This window comes from Ylistrum balloti, unplaced genomic scaffold (assembly GCF_031769215.1).
Source record: "Ylistrum balloti isolate Yb309-2 unplaced genomic scaffold, AGI_CSIRO_Ybal_v1 Utg369856, whole genome shotgun sequence".
Taxonomy (NCBI): Eukaryota; Metazoa; Mollusca; class Bivalvia; order Pectinida; family Pectinidae; genus Ylistrum; species Ylistrum balloti.
In genome coordinates this window covers 772,700-793,318 of record NW_026782006.1, presented here as the reverse complement: position 1 = coordinate 793,318, position 20,619 = coordinate 772,700, and the positions used below count along the sequence as shown (strand labels likewise).

The window sequence follows — 20,619 nt, the reverse complement described above, 5'->3', positions numbered from 1 at the left end:
CTTATTAGCCGATTGGGTGAAAGAAAAAACCCAACACCAGACTTCCGGTTATGATTTAGAGGCGGATGGACGTATGTCTTTGAGCTGGTTAAAAATCGTTCTACATCGGAGGTAATCTCGGGTCTATGACCCTATATTTGTGATTTGACTAAAACATTTATATTGTTCATTACACTGAAACATTTATTATGTGATATTTTTAAAGATATTGGTGTAATTTGTAATATCCCATTTCCGGTTTGTTCCGGGGGATATGGCCGCTTCGGGCGACCCCAGGCTGCACGTAGCGGTAAGAGACGCTATAGTAAAGATAATACTGTTGTGATTGATGTGTTGGATAACAAATCATTAAAAGCAGACAGGATAATTGAGGTAATTTCGGAAATGTGTGGTGAAGGTTCTGTTTTTGCTTGTGTCCCAAAGTCCGGGAATTTATATGAGGTCACACTAGAGGGCCGAGCGGGGATCAATCTGCTATTGGATGGTGTTTTTATTGATGGTAGGACATATGATTGCCATGATATCACCAAGAAATTCACACTTGTCAGCTTTTTGCACCTCCCTGCCTATGTAGATGACGACGAAATAAGATAAACTTGCGAACATTGGTGTTGAGTTAGTTTCCCCCATTAAACGTCGCTTTTATAAGGGAACTAATGCAGCTGACGGCACTCGTTATGTACGTGTGAAGTTACCCCCGCACCTGAAATCACTACCGTATACCATGAAATTCGGCAATGACTATCACCGTGTGATACATGATAATCAGTTGAAAGTGTGTTCCTTATGTTATTCTGATGAACACTTATTCAGAGACTGTCCAAAGTTTGTTTGTTTCACCTGTGGTGGCCAGGGTCATTTCAGAAAAACATGTAAAACACAGCCATGCACTCGTTGCGGTGAGATCAGGTACGCGTGTGATTGTGCGCGCGCGGTCAGGCGTATTGACACTCTGTGTGACCGATGTGGACTGTATAGCTGTGAATGTTTTGACACGGGGACAAACCTTGATGACAGCGATTCTGTTGACGGAGTTTTACAGGACACGCGTGGTAACTCGGTTGATATCGCTGACTCCCAGGGTGGCTCAGAGGCTGATGATGACGTCATGACTGAGGAGGAATTCCTGTCGTCTGATCGTGTCCGAGAGGACCAGTCGTCCAATCGTGTCCGAGAGGATCGTATTGGAAATTCTAATGATGGTGGTGATAATAACTCAAAGGTTGAGGCTTCTGAGGATGGAGATATAAGTTGCGTGAATGGTGATACTGCTGATGATAAGTGCGTGGATCGGGCAGACTGTAATGACGTTTCAGCGCCCCTTCAGCTTGATGTGCCTCTGGTCTATGGAGATGTATTTCCATTGGAGAATGCCGTTACCCAAGCCTCATGCAAGAGGTTCTGGAATGATGAGGATGAGACTGAGGTGAGTGAGGAGGACGCTGCCGATAAGAAACAGGAAACCATAAGGCTTTCCTAAAGTCTAAAGTAGGAGATGGAGGTATTAAGAAAACAAGAAAAAGAAAAACGAAAAAAGTTAAAGACGTTTCATAATGAACTTTCCGGTGTTGTTATTGTTTTCTTTAATGTTTACATGTGTGTCATTAAATGTAAACGGCTTGAGGGACGTCGTTAAAATAAGAAATCTATTTGAATATTGTCAGTCTAATTATTATCAGATCGTATTTTTACAAGAGACCTTTTGGGATGACGTTTTTGTTAATCAAATTAGCCATATGTGGCAGGGTAAAATTATATTTAACAATAGTAATGAGCATAGAAAAGGTGATTACACTGAAAGGTGAAAACTGATTACAGGGGGTGATTATAATACAACCTTGTCAATACTCGATCGTACAGGTATCTCTACACACCAGGTAAATTCTAGTGTGTCTGCGTTAAAAAGCTTGATGTTTACTTGTGATATTTTTGATATTTGGAGGAGTAGGAATAAAAATTGTGCTATTTTTTCTCGTAAAATGGTTAGTGATGGTAATCTATCTCAAAGTCGCATTGATTATTTTTTAGTTTCAAAAGAACTGTCTCCTTGTGTGCAGAATGTTTATTATAGGGATACATATTTTAGTGATCATTGTTTTGTTGTTATGAAAGTTGATTTAGATCGGGGAAGTAAAGGTCCTGGTATATGGGTGTTAAATAATTGTTTTTTATTGGAGGAAGATTTCAATACAAAAATCAGGGCTATTATCAATGATGCGAAGAAATGCCCTTTATATGAAGATGAGCCTAAGGTATGGTGGGATAACTTGAAATATAAAATCAAAAAGTTTTCACAAGTCTATGGTAAAGACCGTAGTAAGAAACGTAATGCTGAGTATTTTAAGATCCAAAATAAATTAAAGAGTTTTTCATCTGATATAGCCAACGGAAAGTCTTTCAACTGTAACAAATATGAGGAACTGAAGACAAGTTTGGAAAATTTAGAAAAAGAAAAATGTAAAGGTGCTGTATTGAGGTCAAAAGCTAAATGGGCTGTAGACGGGGATAAGAATACGGCTTATTTTTGAAGGCTTGAGAAATTTAGACAAAATTGTAACACTATAAAATGTTTGCGTTCTTCGAATGGTGACCTACTAAATGATTCTGATGAAATGTCTAATGAAATTTATAATTTTTATAACGACTTGTATAATTGTATTGATACAGATGATGGTGATATTGATAACTTATCATCTTTTGTTGACAAAACTGTTAATGATGAAGACAGATTGAAATGTGATACGGTTGTTACTAATGATGAAATTAGAGATGCTTTGAATGGTATGTCTAAAGGTAAAAGTCCCGGACTGGACGGGCTTACTGTTGAATTTTATTGTCATTTTTATGAAGAATTAAAATGTTGTTTTACCCGTGTTGTACAAAGTATCTGGGACGACAGGGAATTGACCAGATCTATGAGACTTGGTGTCATCAACCTTGTTTATAAGAAAAGGGGTGAAAAGTCTTTATTAAAGAACTGGAGACCTATTAGTCTTCTTAATGTGGACTACAAGGTATTAGCTAGAATAATGTCCAATCGATTAAAAGCTGTGTTACCTTCAATTATTTCTGAATTCCAGTCTTGCTGTGTAATTGGTAGAGATATTTCTGACACTATTTTTAGTGTTCGAGACATTATTGACATTTCATTTCAGGAGGATTTTGAAACCTATATTCTTAAAATAGACCAGGAAAAAGCATTTGATCGTGTTAGTCATAAGTACTTATTTAGAGTATTAGAGAAATTTGGTTTCGGCCAAAATTTTATTGACTGGATCAAAATATTTTATACTGGAATTTCTAGTTCTGTTAAATTTAACGGTAACTTGACCCCGTTTTTTCCCATACAAAATTCAGTCAGACAAGGTTGTCCGATATCGGCGATGCTCTATGTTTTAGCAGCAGAACCTCTTGGTCGAATGATTTCCAAGTCTCCAGTCATAAAAGGTATTGTTGTTCCTAATTCAAGCTTCGAGTCTAAAGTGTATCAACATGCTGATGACACAACGTTGACTCTTTCTGATAAAGAATCAGTTGTAAATGTTTTTAATTTGTTGGATGTTTATAGTAAGGGCTCTGGTGCCAAAGTTAATAAAGATAAATCTGAAATTTTATGTGTTGGAAAAGCCATGATTACAAATGAAGAAGCGGAACGGTTAGGTATACAATTATGTGATAGGGTTATTTGTGTTCTAGGTGTTTGGATTGGTGTCGATCAAAAATTATGTAATGAAAAGAACTGGGAAAGTAAAGTTACTTCTATACGAAATATTTTAAGATTGTGGTCTCAGAGAAAGTTAACTCTTCACGGAAGGGCTGCTGTACTTAGTTCTCTGATTATGTCAAGATGTTGGTATTGTATTACCTCTCAGACTATACCTCTAGTTGTTATCAATGAATTAAAAACTTTATGTATTGACTTTTTATGGCAAAGTGGGGCCCATCTGGTTGCGTATGACACCATCATCGGTAAAAGAAATTCTGGAGGCCTAAATATACCTGACATTGAATTAAAGCTTAGGTCGTTTCGAATAAAGTTTCTAGTTAAGTGGCTAGATAAGTCTTGTACTGCAGTCTGGAAAAACATGTGTGTTTACTTTTTCAACAAAATACTCAATTTGAATCTTAATACTGAGATCATTTATTGCAAAATTCCAGACAAGTATTTAAATGTGTTGCCTATTGTTTATCGTGAAATGTTAAAAGCTTGGTATGCTTTTCAAACTGTTAATGAGGTTAGCCATAGTAATATAGACACGTCTTTTGTGTATGAGCAACCCCTCTTTTGCAACCCCAGTTTTATGAAGAATGAAAAACCTATTTTTATTCATTATTTTGCTAAGGCTGGAATAACCAAAGTTAAGCATTTGACACTTGAAGTAGTTTCTAAATTCCTTTCTCCTAGTGCGATAGTTGATATTGTTAAGGAAACTGTACCTGATATTTCTCTGGATACTGTTGTTTCTGACTTCAATACTATCATGAGTTGTATTCCAGCCAGTTACAAGAAAATTGTTTCGTCTAAGGTGTATACTGGTCGTAGAACCGATTCTATGCCATATGTTACTTATAAAGATGGAAATGATACTACCATTCAGGTATTTCTCAAAACCACCCGCGATATCTATGCCTGTTTCATTCGCAAGTGTTTCAAAATGCCAAAGTCGACTGAATATTGGTCAGCGCTATTTCCAAATGTTGACATTCCTCGTGTTTTTTCCATAATGTACGTGCCTTTTTTTCCCTGTGATATTATCGATTCTCATTTTCGAGTAGTTCATAATTCCATATTTACAATGGTGAAGCTAGCGAAAATTGGCAAAGTAAACAGTGACACTTGTCTTGTTTGTAATTCTGAGCCGGAAACGTTACAACATGTTTTTATCGATTGTTCAGAATTAGGTGAATTTTTATCATATGTTCAGTCATTATTACAGAAACTTTTCTCAGAAGCTGATCAGAGCAAGTTGGTAGATATTTCTTTAGGAAAACTAATCTTCATGGGTTTTACAAAGAAACTTGAAAATACCAATCAGTACTTTATCAACTTTTTTCTGGGAGTAGTGCGTTTTTGTATTCTTCGAAGACGAAATATAGTGATAAATCAAATGCCCAAGGTAAATATTAAAGCTCTGTTCGTTTATACGTTTAGGAAATATTTTGATTATGTTAAAGTCTACTACCAGATAAAAAAGAAGTATGCTCTCTTTAAGAAGTACATTGTTGCCGACAACTACCTCTTAAAAACTCAAGATGTTTCTCTTTCTACAGAGAACATGACTTTTTATGAATTATCTATATAAAATGTATGTCTTTCATTGCAATGTTGGTTGTGTATGGGCAGCGAAGTATTTTGGAAAGATGTGATAACAGTTTTACATTACAAGTAATATTTTAACTTTTGTATTAGTTTTAACCGTTATGTTAATGTATTGCATATGAACTGTGAGGCACCAATCTATTTATTCAAGAAAAAAAAACGTCTGCTTCACACGCAGAAGGTCGCGAGTTCGAACCTCGCCGAAACCTAAAAATTACATTTTTATTCTTATTACCGACATATCTTGCATTATCCTAGATCACCATTCAACTTCATCGCAAACATTAAAGTCAACTAGGAATAATCAACCTAACTTTTCAGTAAATATAGCGAATTAAATCAACTCGACTATCAAATATTTCGATCGATCGTAAGAGTATGTGCGGTTCTGTGGTGTAGTGGTTATCACGTCTGCTTTACACGCAGAAGGCCGCGAGTTCGAACCTCGCCAGAACCTCTCAGCATTTTTTTGCAAATGGCACTATTTGGAATCCCAGATCCTCTTATTAGCCGATTGGGTGAAAGAAAAAACCCAACACCGCAGTTCAAGTTCAATACATGTCATGTCGATGCGTATCATTAGAATACTTTCAATACACAGTCACTCTCTGCGTCTAGCATTATTTTAAGATGTTTACCAGGATATATATATATTTAGTTCTTTATCTATTTATCTGATTGGTAGCGTAAAATGATAAACCTACAATGAAATGACAGTCGAGACAGTATTTCCGTATTGCTATACCTAAATATATCTTGTTTCATAAATAAATATTTAAAACCACTTTTATCGTAAATAGATCATTGGTCCTGTAACAACAATAACAATTTGCAATAATACACGTTTATGACATGGTCAATTAGTTTAGAAGATATTTCCTTATAACACCATGTTCCATATGCAATAGGAAACAATCTTAAGCATTAGTTATCAACCATATCAACTAAATATTACCCTTCATCAGTGATAATTCTGTTACTGAACTACCCATTCACATCTGTATTTAAACCACAAGGATTAGTCACTTTAAACCTGGGTAAATATCGCAGAAATAGTCTAAAGATTTCATGGAAATTGACAAAGCAAACAAACAGTTATAGAAATTGATGAAAGCATCAACTTCTCTATTACAATATTACAACCAAAAATCTTGTAATACTAAAAAAAGGAAATATCAATTATTTATGGGAATTCCTCGATGCATCAATTTCTCTATTGCAGGATCAGTGGAATTGTGAGATTGATTTCATATCATTTTATTATTATTTTGTTTTTACCTGATGTTGTTTTAATCGTTTTCAAATTGAGGAGTCTTCGGGGCCCCGACCATAAAACCGTTTATAGTCCTCATTATTATGCATCTCGTATATCTCCGTGATGTTTATCTTATTGTCAGAAGTAGACATCTCTCATGGAAATTGTGATACTGGAAAAGAAAGTTCGTCAACGTTTCTGTGAGAATGACCGTAGGTCAATAAAACATGAATGTTACCATCGAGAATCGCAAAATAAATTCACAACAGAGAAAAGCGATAATTACGCTTATGTCGTATAGGAATGTTACTATATTCTTATTGATGGTATATTTAAAGACCAGTTTTGTTGATGGGTGGCAGTATACGGTTTTTTTATGTGGTTATTGGTGTTGTTTTAGTGTATTAGTTTATATCTTTGAGAAGGTATAACCTTGATGAGGTAGACAACTTGATGTCTCGTTATTTTTTTCGGAATTGGGTTTTGAACAGTGTTGAAGATTAACATTTGTTCAGTCTCGAATTTGTGTCTACCAACAAAAGTCGGGCTGAACTTGTAGTAGGATTTCCTTACTGCCAACACGTGTTCGTTTTGTAAATCTGTTCCGGGTTGGGATTAACATGAAATTTCGCTCAACCGATTTTAGCCTTGTTGAAAAAGAAAAAAACCATCCAAAATAATAATAAAAAACAAATCATGAATTTAGTGTACCATTCCGTTTATCTAGACTTAACTTTTGTTTCGATCAATTCGGATTCTCCCGAATCATTGACTTCTAGATTCCCACGCGTAAGGTCCCTAGCATCAATGGTGAGTGTTCCAGGGAAGGGACGAAACAAGAGAGAAGTGCAGTTAAATCATTGATTTGGCATATGTAATATCTCAATACTATATTTGTATTATGTCTCCAATTGAAGGTCCGATTTTATTATATTAAATGTTATCGTATGTTTCATATACATGTATGTAGAGTTTTGGTATTTGGGTTGTGGGTAGATATATTATGTGAAAATACACGGGGTTTGTCGAATATTGAAAATAAAAAAATAGCAGAAGCATTTTCTTGATAATCGTTACAATGCTGATTCGTGCTGTGTGGAGAATGTTTTAGCACGAATTCAGTATGAAGGTTCCGTGGTGTAGTGGTTATCACGTCTGCTTAACACGCAGAAGGTCACGAGTTCGAAACTCGTCGGAACCTGATCCTTATTTTTCTTCTATTGTTATCTTTTATTGAATGATTTCGATTGACACTTGTGCAAATTGTACATTTCGGAAAATCATTTTCATAAGGGTTTCGTGGTGTAGTGGTTAGACTTCCGGTTTGGATGGTTAGATGGATGGACGGGTAAATCAACTCCGTGGTTTTCTATCGTAAGTCATCCCTTTTCCGTGAGATTATTGAATGCCATTTTGCTTATCAACTTTTTTGAACATTTGTCAGGATCTGTTTACAACAATAATTATGTAAACTGAAATTTCTGAACACTGAATTCGAGCCATTTTTATAATGGACTCGGTAGGCGACGGCCGTAATGGCCGTACAAAGTCCTATAAAAAGGACTGTACGTATTTGGTCAATGTGCAGGACAACAAGTCTGTACTTCCAATGGAGCTTATTCGAGCCATTGAAGACATTTGTGATGTTGGCTCTCTATATGCTTGTGTTCCAAAGGGCGGTGACTCTTATGAAGTGACCATGAGTGGCTTGACCTCTGGGCAACACCTACTCAATGGTGTCGAGGTGAGGGGCCGAGTGTGTACGGTGTCAGAAGTGGTAAAGACTTATTTGGTTGTATCATTTCTACATATCCCTGCCTATATATCAGATGAGGAGATTGAGGGAAAACTGAGACAATTAGGTGTTACTATCCATTCCCCTATTAAACGTAGGTGTTATCCGGGTACGGACATAGCTGACGGGACTCGTATTGTCAAGGTCAAACTACCCCCCGGTTTGCCGTCTCTACCTTACACAGTACGCATTGACAACTCATATTATCGCGTTGTTCACAATGATCAGAGACGAATGTGTACGATGTGTCACTCAGTAGACCATGTATTCAAAGACTGTCCCCAGTTCACATGTTTTAAGTGCAATGAGCAGGGACACTATGCAAGAAACTGCACTACCCCTCCCTGTGGTAAGTGTGGTGCTGTACGAGCAAACTGTTTGTGTAGAGCGACGGTGTCTAAGATTGAGGTCGATAGTGAGAACGGTATGGACGCTAGTACAACTGATCAGTTATGCGACGCCTGTGGGCAATTCAGCTGTGAATGTAATGAGTTCACCTGTGAATGCGGACAGTTCATTTGTGTTTGTGACGGTAAGCTGATTAGACGAGATGATGATAACGATGATGACGGTGACCAAGAGGAGGACGTCGGGATGGAGGGTGATGTTGTGGAAAACGATGAGGACGGGGAGGTGGAGGTTCGCGACACCCAGGAGTCTGATTTTGGTACACAGGAAATGACGGATGATGTTGTGACGGGTGATGACGGTTGCGTTAAGAAAGTCTCCGGACATTCAGATCTGGTAGAAGGGTCAATCTTAGTCCATGATAGCTCTGCTATTAATTCTTTTGAAACAGGGAAGGGGGGGTTGCCGGACGTGGCAAGCCTCTCTTCCCCACAGATAGTCACTGAGACGCCGCTACACGGGGTGTTTTGGGAGAAGTCTGAGGGTTCTATGGAAGAGGACGGTTCTGACGTCGATGACTCATTCATTTCCGTTGGGAATAGAAAGAGAAAAACGGTGAAGGATTTTGTTAAATTTAGACGTCAGACCGATTCCTCCAAGAAGCCTAAACAACAACAATAGCGCTATTTGTATTTTTGAGTATTGTTTTTGGGATGTTTAGATTCTTGTCGTTTAATTGTAATGGGTTGAGTGATATTAGTAAATTACAGAAGGTTTTTTCCGATTTCCAAGAAAAGAATATTGATTTCATTTTCCTACAGGAAAAACTTTCTGGTCTGATAATTTCATTGGCCAGGTAAAGGACAAGTGGAATGGTGTTGTTCTATACTCCAATGGTGTCAATGGTCGCCAAGGTGTAGCTATTCTGCTAAGGAATAGTCTAAAAGATTGCGTTTCTTTTAGTACCGGTCGAAATGGTCGTTTTTTGCATGTGCAGCTGCAAGTTGATGATAAAGTAATTAATCTAATAAATATATATTCCCCTAATATTCTAAATGACAAAACCAACTTTTTTCACTCTGTATGTGATTATCTTGAGCAAGATAGGTATGAAAACATTATAATGGCCGGTGATTTTAACACCACCTTAGCAAATATAGACAGGTCTGGTGCTACGCAACATTGTAATGACGCCGGGTTTAGAAGTTTGATTAAAATAATGGAAAATAATGATATTACTGACTTGTGGAGAAAAAGAAATAAAAATTGTTCTATTTTCTCGCGAAAACAAATACGAAATGGTAAATTATCGCAAAGCCGGATTGATTATTTTTTAGTATCTAAAGCGCTGACAGGATTTGTCCAGAACATTTTATATAATGACACGTCCTTTAGTGACCACAGTTTTGTGACTATGTTTTTAGATTTGGAAAATGTTGAGAGAGGTCCGGGTATTTGGATAATAAATAATTCATTTTTGTCTGAAGATGATTATGTTTTAAAAATAAGAAATGTTATATCCAGTGCAAAGCAAGAAGAGTTAATGGAGCAGGATGTATTGGTGTGGTGGGACAACTTGAAATACCGTTTCAAGAGAATATCTCAAATATACGGTAAAAATCGTAAAAAAGTTGATAATGAAAATTTTTATAAAATCCAAAATAAGCTGACTGACCTATCCGCTAAGTTAGCCGGCTCCAATAACCCTGCACTTGTGCAAAAAATGCAAGAAATTAAGGCTGAATTAGAGGTGTTGGAAGAGGAGAAGTGTAAAGGGTCTATTCTACGATCAAAAGCCAAGTGGGCAATAGATGGTGATCGTAATACAGCTTACTTTCTACGTTTAGAAAAATATAGACAAAATTTTAATAATGTTAAATTACTTGCAAATGCCAACGGTGATTTGTTGCACCAAACCAGTGATTTACTGGATGAAATTTATCAATTTTACCACAAGTTGTATTCTTGTGTATCTGTTGACGATAACTATATTGAAAACTTTTTGAGCGATATTGATACCAAGATATCTCCAGGTGATAACAAGAATTTGGGGGCCGAAATTACTGACGAAGATGTGCTGTCTGCTTTAAAAGGTATGTCTAGTAACAAGAGTCCCGGGCAGGATGGTTTAAGTGTGGAATTTTATCGAAAATTCTTTCCAGAATTAAAAGATTGTTTTATGCGTGTAATTTCTGAAATACAAGAAAGGGGTGAACTTTCGCGATCTATGAAACTTGGTGTTATCAGTCTTATTTACAAAAAAAGAGGTGAGAAGTCAAATTTGAAAAATTGGAGGCCGATAAGTCTCCTTAATGTCGACTATAAAATTTTAGCTAGAGTAATGGCTGATAGATTGAAAGTGGTATTACCCTCTGTTATCTCCCCTTACCAAAGCTGTTGTATTATGGGGCGAGATATTGCGGATAACATTAGTAATATTCGAGATGTTATTGACCTGGCTATGATGGAAAACTTAGAGTGTTATATTATGAAAATCGACCAAGAAAAAGCCTTTGATCGCGTCAGTCATTCCTATCTTTTCAAAGTCTTGGAAAAGTTTGGCTTCTGTGGTTTTTTTATTGACTGGATAAAAATCTTTTACAATAGTATTTATAGCAGTGTCAAATGTAATGGTCATCTAACAAAATATTTCCCTATTAAAAATTCAGTTAGGCAGGGTTGCCCTCTGTCAGCATTACTTTACGTCCTCGTGGCAGAACCACTTGGTCAGGCAATTTTAAAAAATGATAAAATTGTTGGAATTTCTATCCCTATGAGTAACATGTCTACAAAAATTTTTCAACATGCCGATGATTCCACATTGACCTTGTCAGACAAATCTTCGATAGACGAAGCTTTTACTGTTTTTGAAAATTATAGTCGGGCTTCCGGGGCTAAAATAAACAAAGATAAGTCCGAGTTATTGTGTATTGGTTGTGGACAAATGTCAGCTGCTGAATCTGACGCGGTACAAGTTAAATTACTACGGGACGCAATTTTAGTTTTAGGTGTGTATTTAGGTCCAAATCACCAGTGTTGTGATTCCCTAAATTGGGACCCTAAGATTGTTTCCATTAGAAATACTTTAAGATTGTGGTCTCAGAGAAAACTAACCATTCTGGGGCGAGCCACTGTTATATCTTCGCTAATGTTATCTAAATGCTGGTATACATTGGCTGTGACCTCCATCCCTGATTGTTACAAAATACAACTTAAAAATTTATGTTTAAACTTTCTCTGGGACGGAGGTGCCCATTTAGTAGGCTACAAAACCCTTATAGGATTGGAGTCTGAAGGAGGTTTACAGTATCCTGATATAGACCTGAAAATGAAGTCCTTCAGAATTAAATTCGTTTTTAGATTGTTCAATGATGTAACGACAATTTGGAAAGAAAGTTGTAAATATTTCCTCTCTAAGGTAGCCAATATGAATCTTGGGTTATCTATTTTTAATTGTACTTTTAAAGTAAACCAATTACATTGTCTTACCCCTTTTTACAAAGAAATGTTGTTGGCATGGTCCAGTATTTATTCACGTATTTCATTTCAAAACAGTGTCAGTCATACATTTTGTCAACCAATGTTTTGTAATCCTTTGATTCTAGACGAAAATGGTAAAACGGTGTACGAAAACGTTTTTGTAGATGCTGGTCTGATATACTTAAAAGATTTCACTTACGAGGTTGTTGAAGGATTCCTTCCAATCCATTCCATTGTGGAACTGGTCCAGGAAAATAATCCAGAAATCACAAGTCAAGTCATATCCAAAAAGTACTTAAGTCTTCTCAGAAAGTTACCATTGGAATTTTTAGGCACCGTTATAAACAATTGTTACACATCCACTGATCTGACACAACCCGTTATGTATCTGACTCTGAATGACTCGGGATCGTACACTGTTCCACGACATACACGGGACATTTACCGTGCTCTCGTGCGAATGCACTTCGTTGAACCGGCGGCGCGGTCGTTCTGGTCCAATAGTTTTCCTACCTGTGAGGTCGACAGTATTTATAGAATAGTACACGTGCCTTATTATCCGGCTGAGTGTGTCGAGCTCCATTTTAAAGTTGCACATAACGCTATTTTTACGAAAAAGAAATTGATGAAGTGTGGTATGTCAGATTCAGATACATGTCCGGTATGCCAGTCTCAGACGGAGGATCTTTTTCATTTATTTATTGGATGTCCAGAGTTATCTACCCTTAACGTCTTTTTAACCGATATGTTGGATAGTTTGTTTATTAGAGTGCCTTCGGAAATTGTGAATGTACTCAATTATGATTGGCTAGTTCTTTTAGGCTGTGGCAGAAATTCAAAAAATGTTAACTCGTACTTCATAAACTTTGTTTTGAGTGTGGCACGATTTTGTATTTACAAAAGAAGAAATATGGTCATGTTCAATGAAGGTAGTGTTCCAATATTGCGATTCTTTAAGTTTACAGTCAAAAAATTTATCAACTATGCTTTTAATCACTATCGAAAGAAAAACAATGTTTCACTTTTCCGAAAATACTTTATTTGTGATAACAATATTGTATCTGTGATTGACGATCGTGTCTCAGTTAATTTGTAAAACTTTCGTCTGTGATAGTTATGGTTACTTTGTTATGAAACATGTGATTTTTCTTTTTACCTTTTATCTATTTTTAATACATGATTATGAAATGATTACACTGTGAGGAATCTCAAGGGCCCCAACCCTTGAGACCCTATTGCTGGGATAATAAAATTTTTATTTTTACAAGAAAAAAAAAATCACGTCTGCTTCACACGCAGAAGGTCGCGAGTTCGAACCTCGCCGAAACCTAAAAATTACATTTTTATTCTTATTACCGACATATCTTGCATTATCCTAGATCACCATTCAACTTCATCGCAAACATTAAAGTCAACTAGGAATAATCAACCTAACTTTTCAGTAAATATAGCGAATTAAATCAACTCGACTATCAAATATTTCGATCGATCGTAAGAGTATGTGCGGTTCTGTGGTGTAGTGGTTATCACGTCTGCTTTACACGCAGAAGGCCGCGAGTTCGAACCTCGCCAGAACCTCTCAGCATTTTTTTGCAAATGGCACTATTTGGAATCCCAGATCCTCTTATTAGCCGATTGGGTGAAAGAAAAAACCCAACACCGCAGTTCAAGTTCAATACATGTCATGTCGATGCGTATCATTAGAATACTTTCAATACACAGACACTCTCTGCGTCTAGCATTATTTTAAGATGTTTACCAGGATATATATATATTTAGTTCTTTATCTATTTATCTGATTGGTAGCGTAAAATGATAAACCTACAATGAAATGACAGTCGAGACAGTATTTCCGTATTGCTATACCTAAATATATCTTGTTTCATAAATAAATATTTAAAACCACTTTTATCGTAAATAGATCATTGGTCCTGTAACAACAATAACAATTTGCAATAATACACGTTTATGACATGGTCAATTAGTTTAGAAGATATTTCCTTATAACACCATGTTCCATATGCAATAGGAAACAATCTTAAGCATTAGTTATCAACCATATCAACTAAATATTACCCTTCATCAGTGATAATTCTGTTACTGAACTACCCATTCACATCTGTATTTAAACCACAAGGATTAGTCACTTTAAACCTGGGTAAATATCGCAGAAATAGTCTAAAGATTTCATGGAAATTGACAAAGCAAACAAACAGTTATAGAAATTGATGAAAGCATCAACTTCTCTATTACAATATTACAACCAAAAATCTTGTAATACTAAAAAAAGGAAATATCAATTATTTATGGGAATTCCTCGATGCATCAATTTCTCTATTGCAGGATCAGTGGAATTGTGAGATTGATTTCATATCATTTTATTATTATTTTGTTTTTACCTGATGTTGTTTTAATCGTTTTCAAATTGAGGAGTCTTCGGGGCCCCGACCATAAAACCGTTTATAGTCCTCATTATTATGCATCTCGTATATCTCCGTGATGTTTATCTTATTGTCAGAAGTAGACATCTCTCATGGAAATTGTGATACTGGAAAAGAAAGTTCGTCAACGTTTCTGTGAGAATGACCGTAGGTCAATAAAACATGAATGTTACCATCGAGAATCGCAAAATAAATTCACAACAGAGAAAAGCGATAATTACGCTTATGTCGTATAGGAATGTTACTATATTCTTATTGATGGTTATTTAAAGACCAGTTTTGTTGATGGGTGGCAGTATACAGTTTTTTTATGTGGTCATTGGTGTTGTTTTAGTGTATTAGTTTATATCTTTGAGAAGGTATAACCTTGATGAGGTAGACAACTTGATGTCTCGTTATTTTTTTCGGAATTGGGTTTTGAACAGTGTTGAAGATTAACATTTGTTCAGTCTCGAATTTGTGTCTACCAACAAAAGTCGGGCTGAACTTGTAGTAGGATTTCCTTACTGCCAACACGTGTTCGTTTTGTAAACCTGTTCCGGGTTGGGATTAACATGAAATTTCGCTCAACCGATTTTAGCCTTGTTGAAAAAGAAAAAAACCATCCAAAATAATAATAAAAAACAAATCATGAATTTAGTGTACCATTCCGTTTATCTAGACTTAACTTTTGTTTCGATCAATTCGGATTCTCCCGAATCATTGACTTCTAGATTCCCACGCGTAAGGTCCCTAGCATCAATGGTGAGTGTTCCAGGGAAGGGACGAAACAAGAGAGAAGTGCAGTTAAATCATTGATTTGGCATATGTAATATCTCAATACTATATTTGTATTATGTCTCCAATTGAAGGTCCGATTTTATTATATTAAATGTTATCGTATGTTTTTTTGGTATTTGGGTTGTGGGTAGATATATTATGTGAAAATACACGGGGTTTGTCGAATATTGAAAATAAAAAAATAGCAGAAGCATTTTCTTGATAATCGTTACAATGCTGATTCGTGCTGTGTGGAGAATGTTTTAGCACGAATTCAGTATGAAGGTTCCGTGGTGTAGTGGTTATCACGTCTGCTTAAAGACTTCCGGTTTTGATTTCGTAGCGAATGGACGCTTGTCTATTAGCAGTGTTGAAATCTACATTCATCGGTGGTAAGCTAGGGTCTCTGGCCCTGTCGATTTGATTTTTGTGGAATATTGACATTTTTCATTCCCATAAATAATTGTGATGTGATATTTCCCCGATTTTCGCCGTATTTGCCATATCTCTTTTGGCAGGTACGTGCCGGGGGGATGGGGTCGTACCTAGTGGACATAGGCGCTATACGAAAGACAATACTGTAATAATTGATGTTGTAGACAACAAATCGTTGAAAGCCTACAAAGTAATTGATGTGATAACTGAACTGTGCGGCGAAGGTTCGGTATTTGCATGCGTCCCGAAGTCCGGGAATTTGTTCGAGGTCACCCTAGAGGGTAGAGCGGGGATCAACATATTACTGGACGGTGTTTTGATTGACGGAAAAAGGTACGAATGTATGATATCACTAAGAAGTTCACGCTGGTTAGTTTTCTACATCTTCCAGCATATATCAGTGATGATGAAATAAAAGAAAAACTTGAAATTCTTGGTGTTGATTTAGTATCCCCAATAAAACGACGTTTCTACAAAGGAACAAGTGTAGCGGATGGAACAAGATATGTACGTGTAAAGCTACCCCCTAGTTTGAAATCATTGCCATACACTATGAAGTTTGGCAAGGAATATCATCGTGTAATACATGACAATCAGTTAAAAGTGTGCTCACTGTGCTATTCTGATCAACACCTTTTCAAAGACTGTCCCCAGTTTGTTTGTTTTACATGTGGTGGTCAAGGACACTTCCGAAAAACCTGTAAAACGCAGCCGTGTACTCGCTGTGGCGAGGTGAGGTATGCATGTGATTGTGTGCGTGCAGCCAGGTGTATCGATACACTGTGTGACCGATGCGGTGTGTATAACTGCAGGTGTTTTGACACGGAGGCCAATCGTGACGACAGTGAATTGGTCGGTGAGGAGGAGTCGGCAGACGACTGGGTTGAGACGGAAGGGAAGGGACCCTCTGATGACTGTGTCAGTGTTGCTGCTGAGGCTGATAATGAAGATGCTGATATGGTGATGGATTCCAGAAGTGAAGACGGTGGTATGGCTCCTGTGGTGGAGATTAGCAGCGCTGTTGATGAGGAACACACCTGTGAGAATCTCGAAGTTAGTTTGACTGCTGAGTCATTAACTGATGATGATGATGAGGATGATGTTAGCGATGATGATGATAGTGAAGAAGGAAACTACGCGGAAGGTATTTGGAGTCAGACAGACGTCATTTTGAGTGATGAGAGGCCGAACGTTTGTGGTTCTCCTGTATACGGCGATGTTTTTCCTCTCCAAGGTATGACAGTCCAGCCAAAAATGGAGAGTGAAAAGATGGGGGATGAGAGACTTGATTCGGGTAGGCAGAGTGGTGGAAAGGGGCGCGATTGTCTAAAACAAAGGGTGGGAGACTGTGGTGTGAAGAAAAAGAAAAAGCAGAAACACAAAAAAGTTAAGAAAAATTTAGAATGAATTTTGTTTTCTTGGTTTTTCTTATGTTTACGTGTTTGTCTTTAAATATAAATGGTTTGAGAGATGTAGTCAAGATAAGGAATGTTTTTGAATATTGCAAATATAACCATTTTGATGTAATATTGCTACAAGAAACATTCTGGGATGATAATTTTGTTAATCAAATTAACCATTTGTGGGCAGGTAAGATTATTTTTAACAATAGCAATGACCACAGAAAAGGTGTTGCTATTTTGATATCAAACAATCTGAAAGATAGTTTAATTGAATTTGACGGTTATGGTGGGAGAGTCTTGCGAATAAAAATTGAAATAGAAGATATGAAATGGAATATTGTTAATATTTATGCGCCTAATATTGTGAGTGACAGAAAAGTATTTTTTGATCAGTTAAAAGATTGGCTAGTGCCTTTTACAGAGAACCTGATTACAGGGGGTGATTTCAATACAACCTTATCTACACTTGACCGTACTGGTGCTACGACACACCAGGTAAATCCCAGTGTGACTGCATTGAACAGTATAATGTTTACATGTGACGTTTACGATATTTGGCGAAAAAGAAACAGAAATTGCGCTATTTTTTCTCGTAAGATGATTAGTAATGGTAAATTATCACAAAGCCGTATAGACTACTTCTTAATTTCAAAAGGACTAGGTCCTTATGTACAGAACATTTACTACAATGATACATCTTTCAGTGATCATTGTTTTGTAGTCATGAAAGTAGACTGTGCTTTAGGAAGTAAAGGTCCTGGTATTTGGATTTTTAATAATTCATATCTATTAGAGGATGATTTTAATAACAAAATCAGATATATTATTACAGAGGCCAGAACTTGTGATTTGTATATCAGTGAACCCAAAGTCTGGTGGGACAATTTGAAATACAAAATTAAAAAGTTTTCTCAGGTCTATGGTAAAGACCGGTAAACGACGTAATGCTGAATTTTATAGAATTCAAAATAAGTTACAAGCGTTTTCTTGTGATATTGCTAATGGAAAAAAGTTTGATTGTGATAAGTATGAAGCGTTACGGCATAGTTTAGAAAAGTTTGAAGGCGAAAAATGTAATGGGGCAGTTTTAAGGTCAAAGGCTAAATGGGCTGTAGATGGAGACAAATGTACTGGTTACTTTTTAAGGTTAGAGAAATATAGACAAGGCTGTAATGCGATTAAAAAACTACAAAGTATAAATGGTAAAGTTGTAAGTAGTGAAGATGAGTTATCTCATGAAATATTTAATTTCCATAGTGAGTTGTATAATTGTACCAACACATCTGATGATGATATTGATCATCTTTTGTCCTATATTGATACAACAGTGACCGATGAAGATCGTGATAAGTGTGACGCATCTATCACTGTTGATGAAATTAAAGAAGCATTGTTTGGTATGTCTAAAAACAAAAGTCCTGGTTTAGACGGACTTACTGTTGAGTTTTATTGTCATTTTTTTGAGGATTTGCGTTTTGTATTTCCTCGTGTTGTTCATAGTATCTGGGAAGATAAAGAACTTTCCAGAACTATGAAACAAGGTGTTATAAATCTTGTCTATAAAAAGAAGGGTGATAAATCTTTGTTAAAACATTGGCGCCCAATTAGTCTCCTAAATGTAGACTATAAAATACTAGCCAGAGTTATGTCCAATAGACTTAAATCAGTCTTACCCTCTATTGTTTCAAGATTTCAGTCATGCTGTGTACCTGGTAGAGACATCTCTGACACTATTTTTAGTGTCCGAGATATTATTGATGTTATTGATCAGGAGAATTCTGAGGGTTACATACTTAAAATAGACCAACAGAAAGCTTTTGATCGTGTTTCACATTCATATTTGTTCAAAGTTTTACAGAAATTTGGTTTTGGGGAAAATTTTATTAATTGGGTTAAGATTTTTTATTCTAAAATCTCTAGCTGTGTTAAGTATAATGGGAATCTTACAAAGTTTTTTCCTGTGCACAATTCAGTTAGACAGGGTTGTCCGATTTCGGCTATGCTGTACGTTTTGACTGCTGAACCTTTGGGCTGTATGTTTTCAAAATCTCCTGATATTTCTGGTATCAAAGTGCCTTGTGCAAATTTCGAGTCAAAGGTATATCAACACGCTGATGATACTACCTTGACACTAAGTGACAAACAGTCTATTAGTAAAGTTTTTAACTTATTAGAAGTATATAGTAAAGGTTCAGGAGCCAAGATAAATAAAGATAAATCGGAGATCTTGTGTGTAGGTAAAGGAAGTATTTCCAATGATGAAGTGGATCAGTTAAGCATTACTGTATGTAAAAAGAGTATATGTGTACTTGGTGTTTATGTTGGTACAGATACTAATGATTGTAATATGAAGAATTGGGAGAATAAAGTTAATTCTATTAAATCTATTTTAAGGTCATGGTCTCAAAGACAGCTGACTCTACATGGAAGAGCTACTGTAATTAGTGCCTTACTTATGTCAAGGTGTTGGTATTGTATTACCTCTCAGACAATACCTTTGGTTTTTATAAATAATATTAAGAAAGCATGTATAGATTTCTTATGGAATAATGGTGCTCACCTGGTTGCCTATGATACTATAATTGGTAAAAGGGAAGTCGGGGGTCTAAATATTCCGGACATGGAATTAAAACTAAGATCGTTTAGGTTGAAATTTTTGTTCAGGTGGTTGGATAATTCCTGTAGTGCTGCTTGGAAATGTATGTGTCGATATTTCTTTAACAAAATTCTGAATTTACAGTTGGGTACAGAAGTAATTTATTGTAAATTCTCTGATAAGTACCTTAGAGTATTACCGATCGTTTATCGGGAGATGATAAAGGCATGGTATGCCTTTCAGGCTGTTAATGATGTATTTTATGAAAACAGAAACAGTTTCTTTGTATACGAACAACCATTGTTTTTTAATTCTACTATATTAAAGAATGACAATCCTGTATTTATTGATGCCTTTGCCAAGGCGGGTATTACAAAAGTGAAACATTTGACACTTGAACTTGTACCTAAGTTCCTTTCTGCTCATGCAGTAGCAGACATTGTCAGAGAATATAATGCTGACATTTCAGTGGATATTATTTTATCCGATTTTAACTTGATTATGAGTTGTATACCAGCTGAATACAAGAAAACAGTTTTAACCAGTGTTCACACAAATACTAGTACGGAGTGTCAACCTTATGTCGTGTACAAGGATGACAATGGCACCACGGTAAAGATTTTTCCCAGGTCTACTCGGGAGATTTATGCGTGTTTTATCAGACGTTGTTTTAAAAAGCCAAAGGCGGTAGATTACTGGTCAGACATTTTTGAAAATGCTGATTTGAAGCCCGTTTTTTCTATAATGTATATGCCCTTTTTGCCCTCAGATATCATTGATGTCCATT

The 20,619-nt window shown here is 36.3% G+C and overlaps 1 protein-coding gene and 3 non-coding genes across 4 annotated transcripts; all 4 read left to right on the top strand.

Moving 5' to 3' along the window:
• Positions 1-5,704: 5,704 nt before the first annotated feature.
• On the top strand, positions 5,705-5,777 carry Trnav-uac (transfer RNA valine (anticodon UAC)). The gene has a single exon. It is a non-coding gene; the product is annotated as a tRNA-Val (tRNA).
• A 1,926-nt stretch (positions 5,778-7,703) lies between these two features.
• On the top strand, positions 7,704-7,776 carry Trnav-aac (transfer RNA valine (anticodon AAC)). Its single transcript has one exon. It is a non-coding gene; the product is annotated as a tRNA-Val (tRNA).
• A 5,927-nt stretch (positions 7,777-13,703) lies between these two features.
• Positions 13,704-13,776, top strand: Trnav-uac (transfer RNA valine (anticodon UAC)). The gene has a single exon. It is a non-coding gene; the product is annotated as a tRNA-Val (tRNA).
• A 2,426-nt stretch (positions 13,777-16,202) lies between these two features.
• LOC132545779 (uncharacterized) lies at positions 16,203-19,666 on the top strand. Its single transcript, XM_060209466.1, has 2 exons — positions 16,203-17,067; positions 19,631-19,666. Exons 1-2 carry the CDS (start codon positions 16,386-16,388, stop codon positions 19,651-19,653), a joined length of 705 nt encoding a protein of 234 aa, XP_060065449.1. The 5' UTR covers positions 16,203-16,385; the 3' UTR covers positions 19,654-19,666.
• The last annotated feature ends 953 nt before the right edge of the window (positions 19,667-20,619 follow it).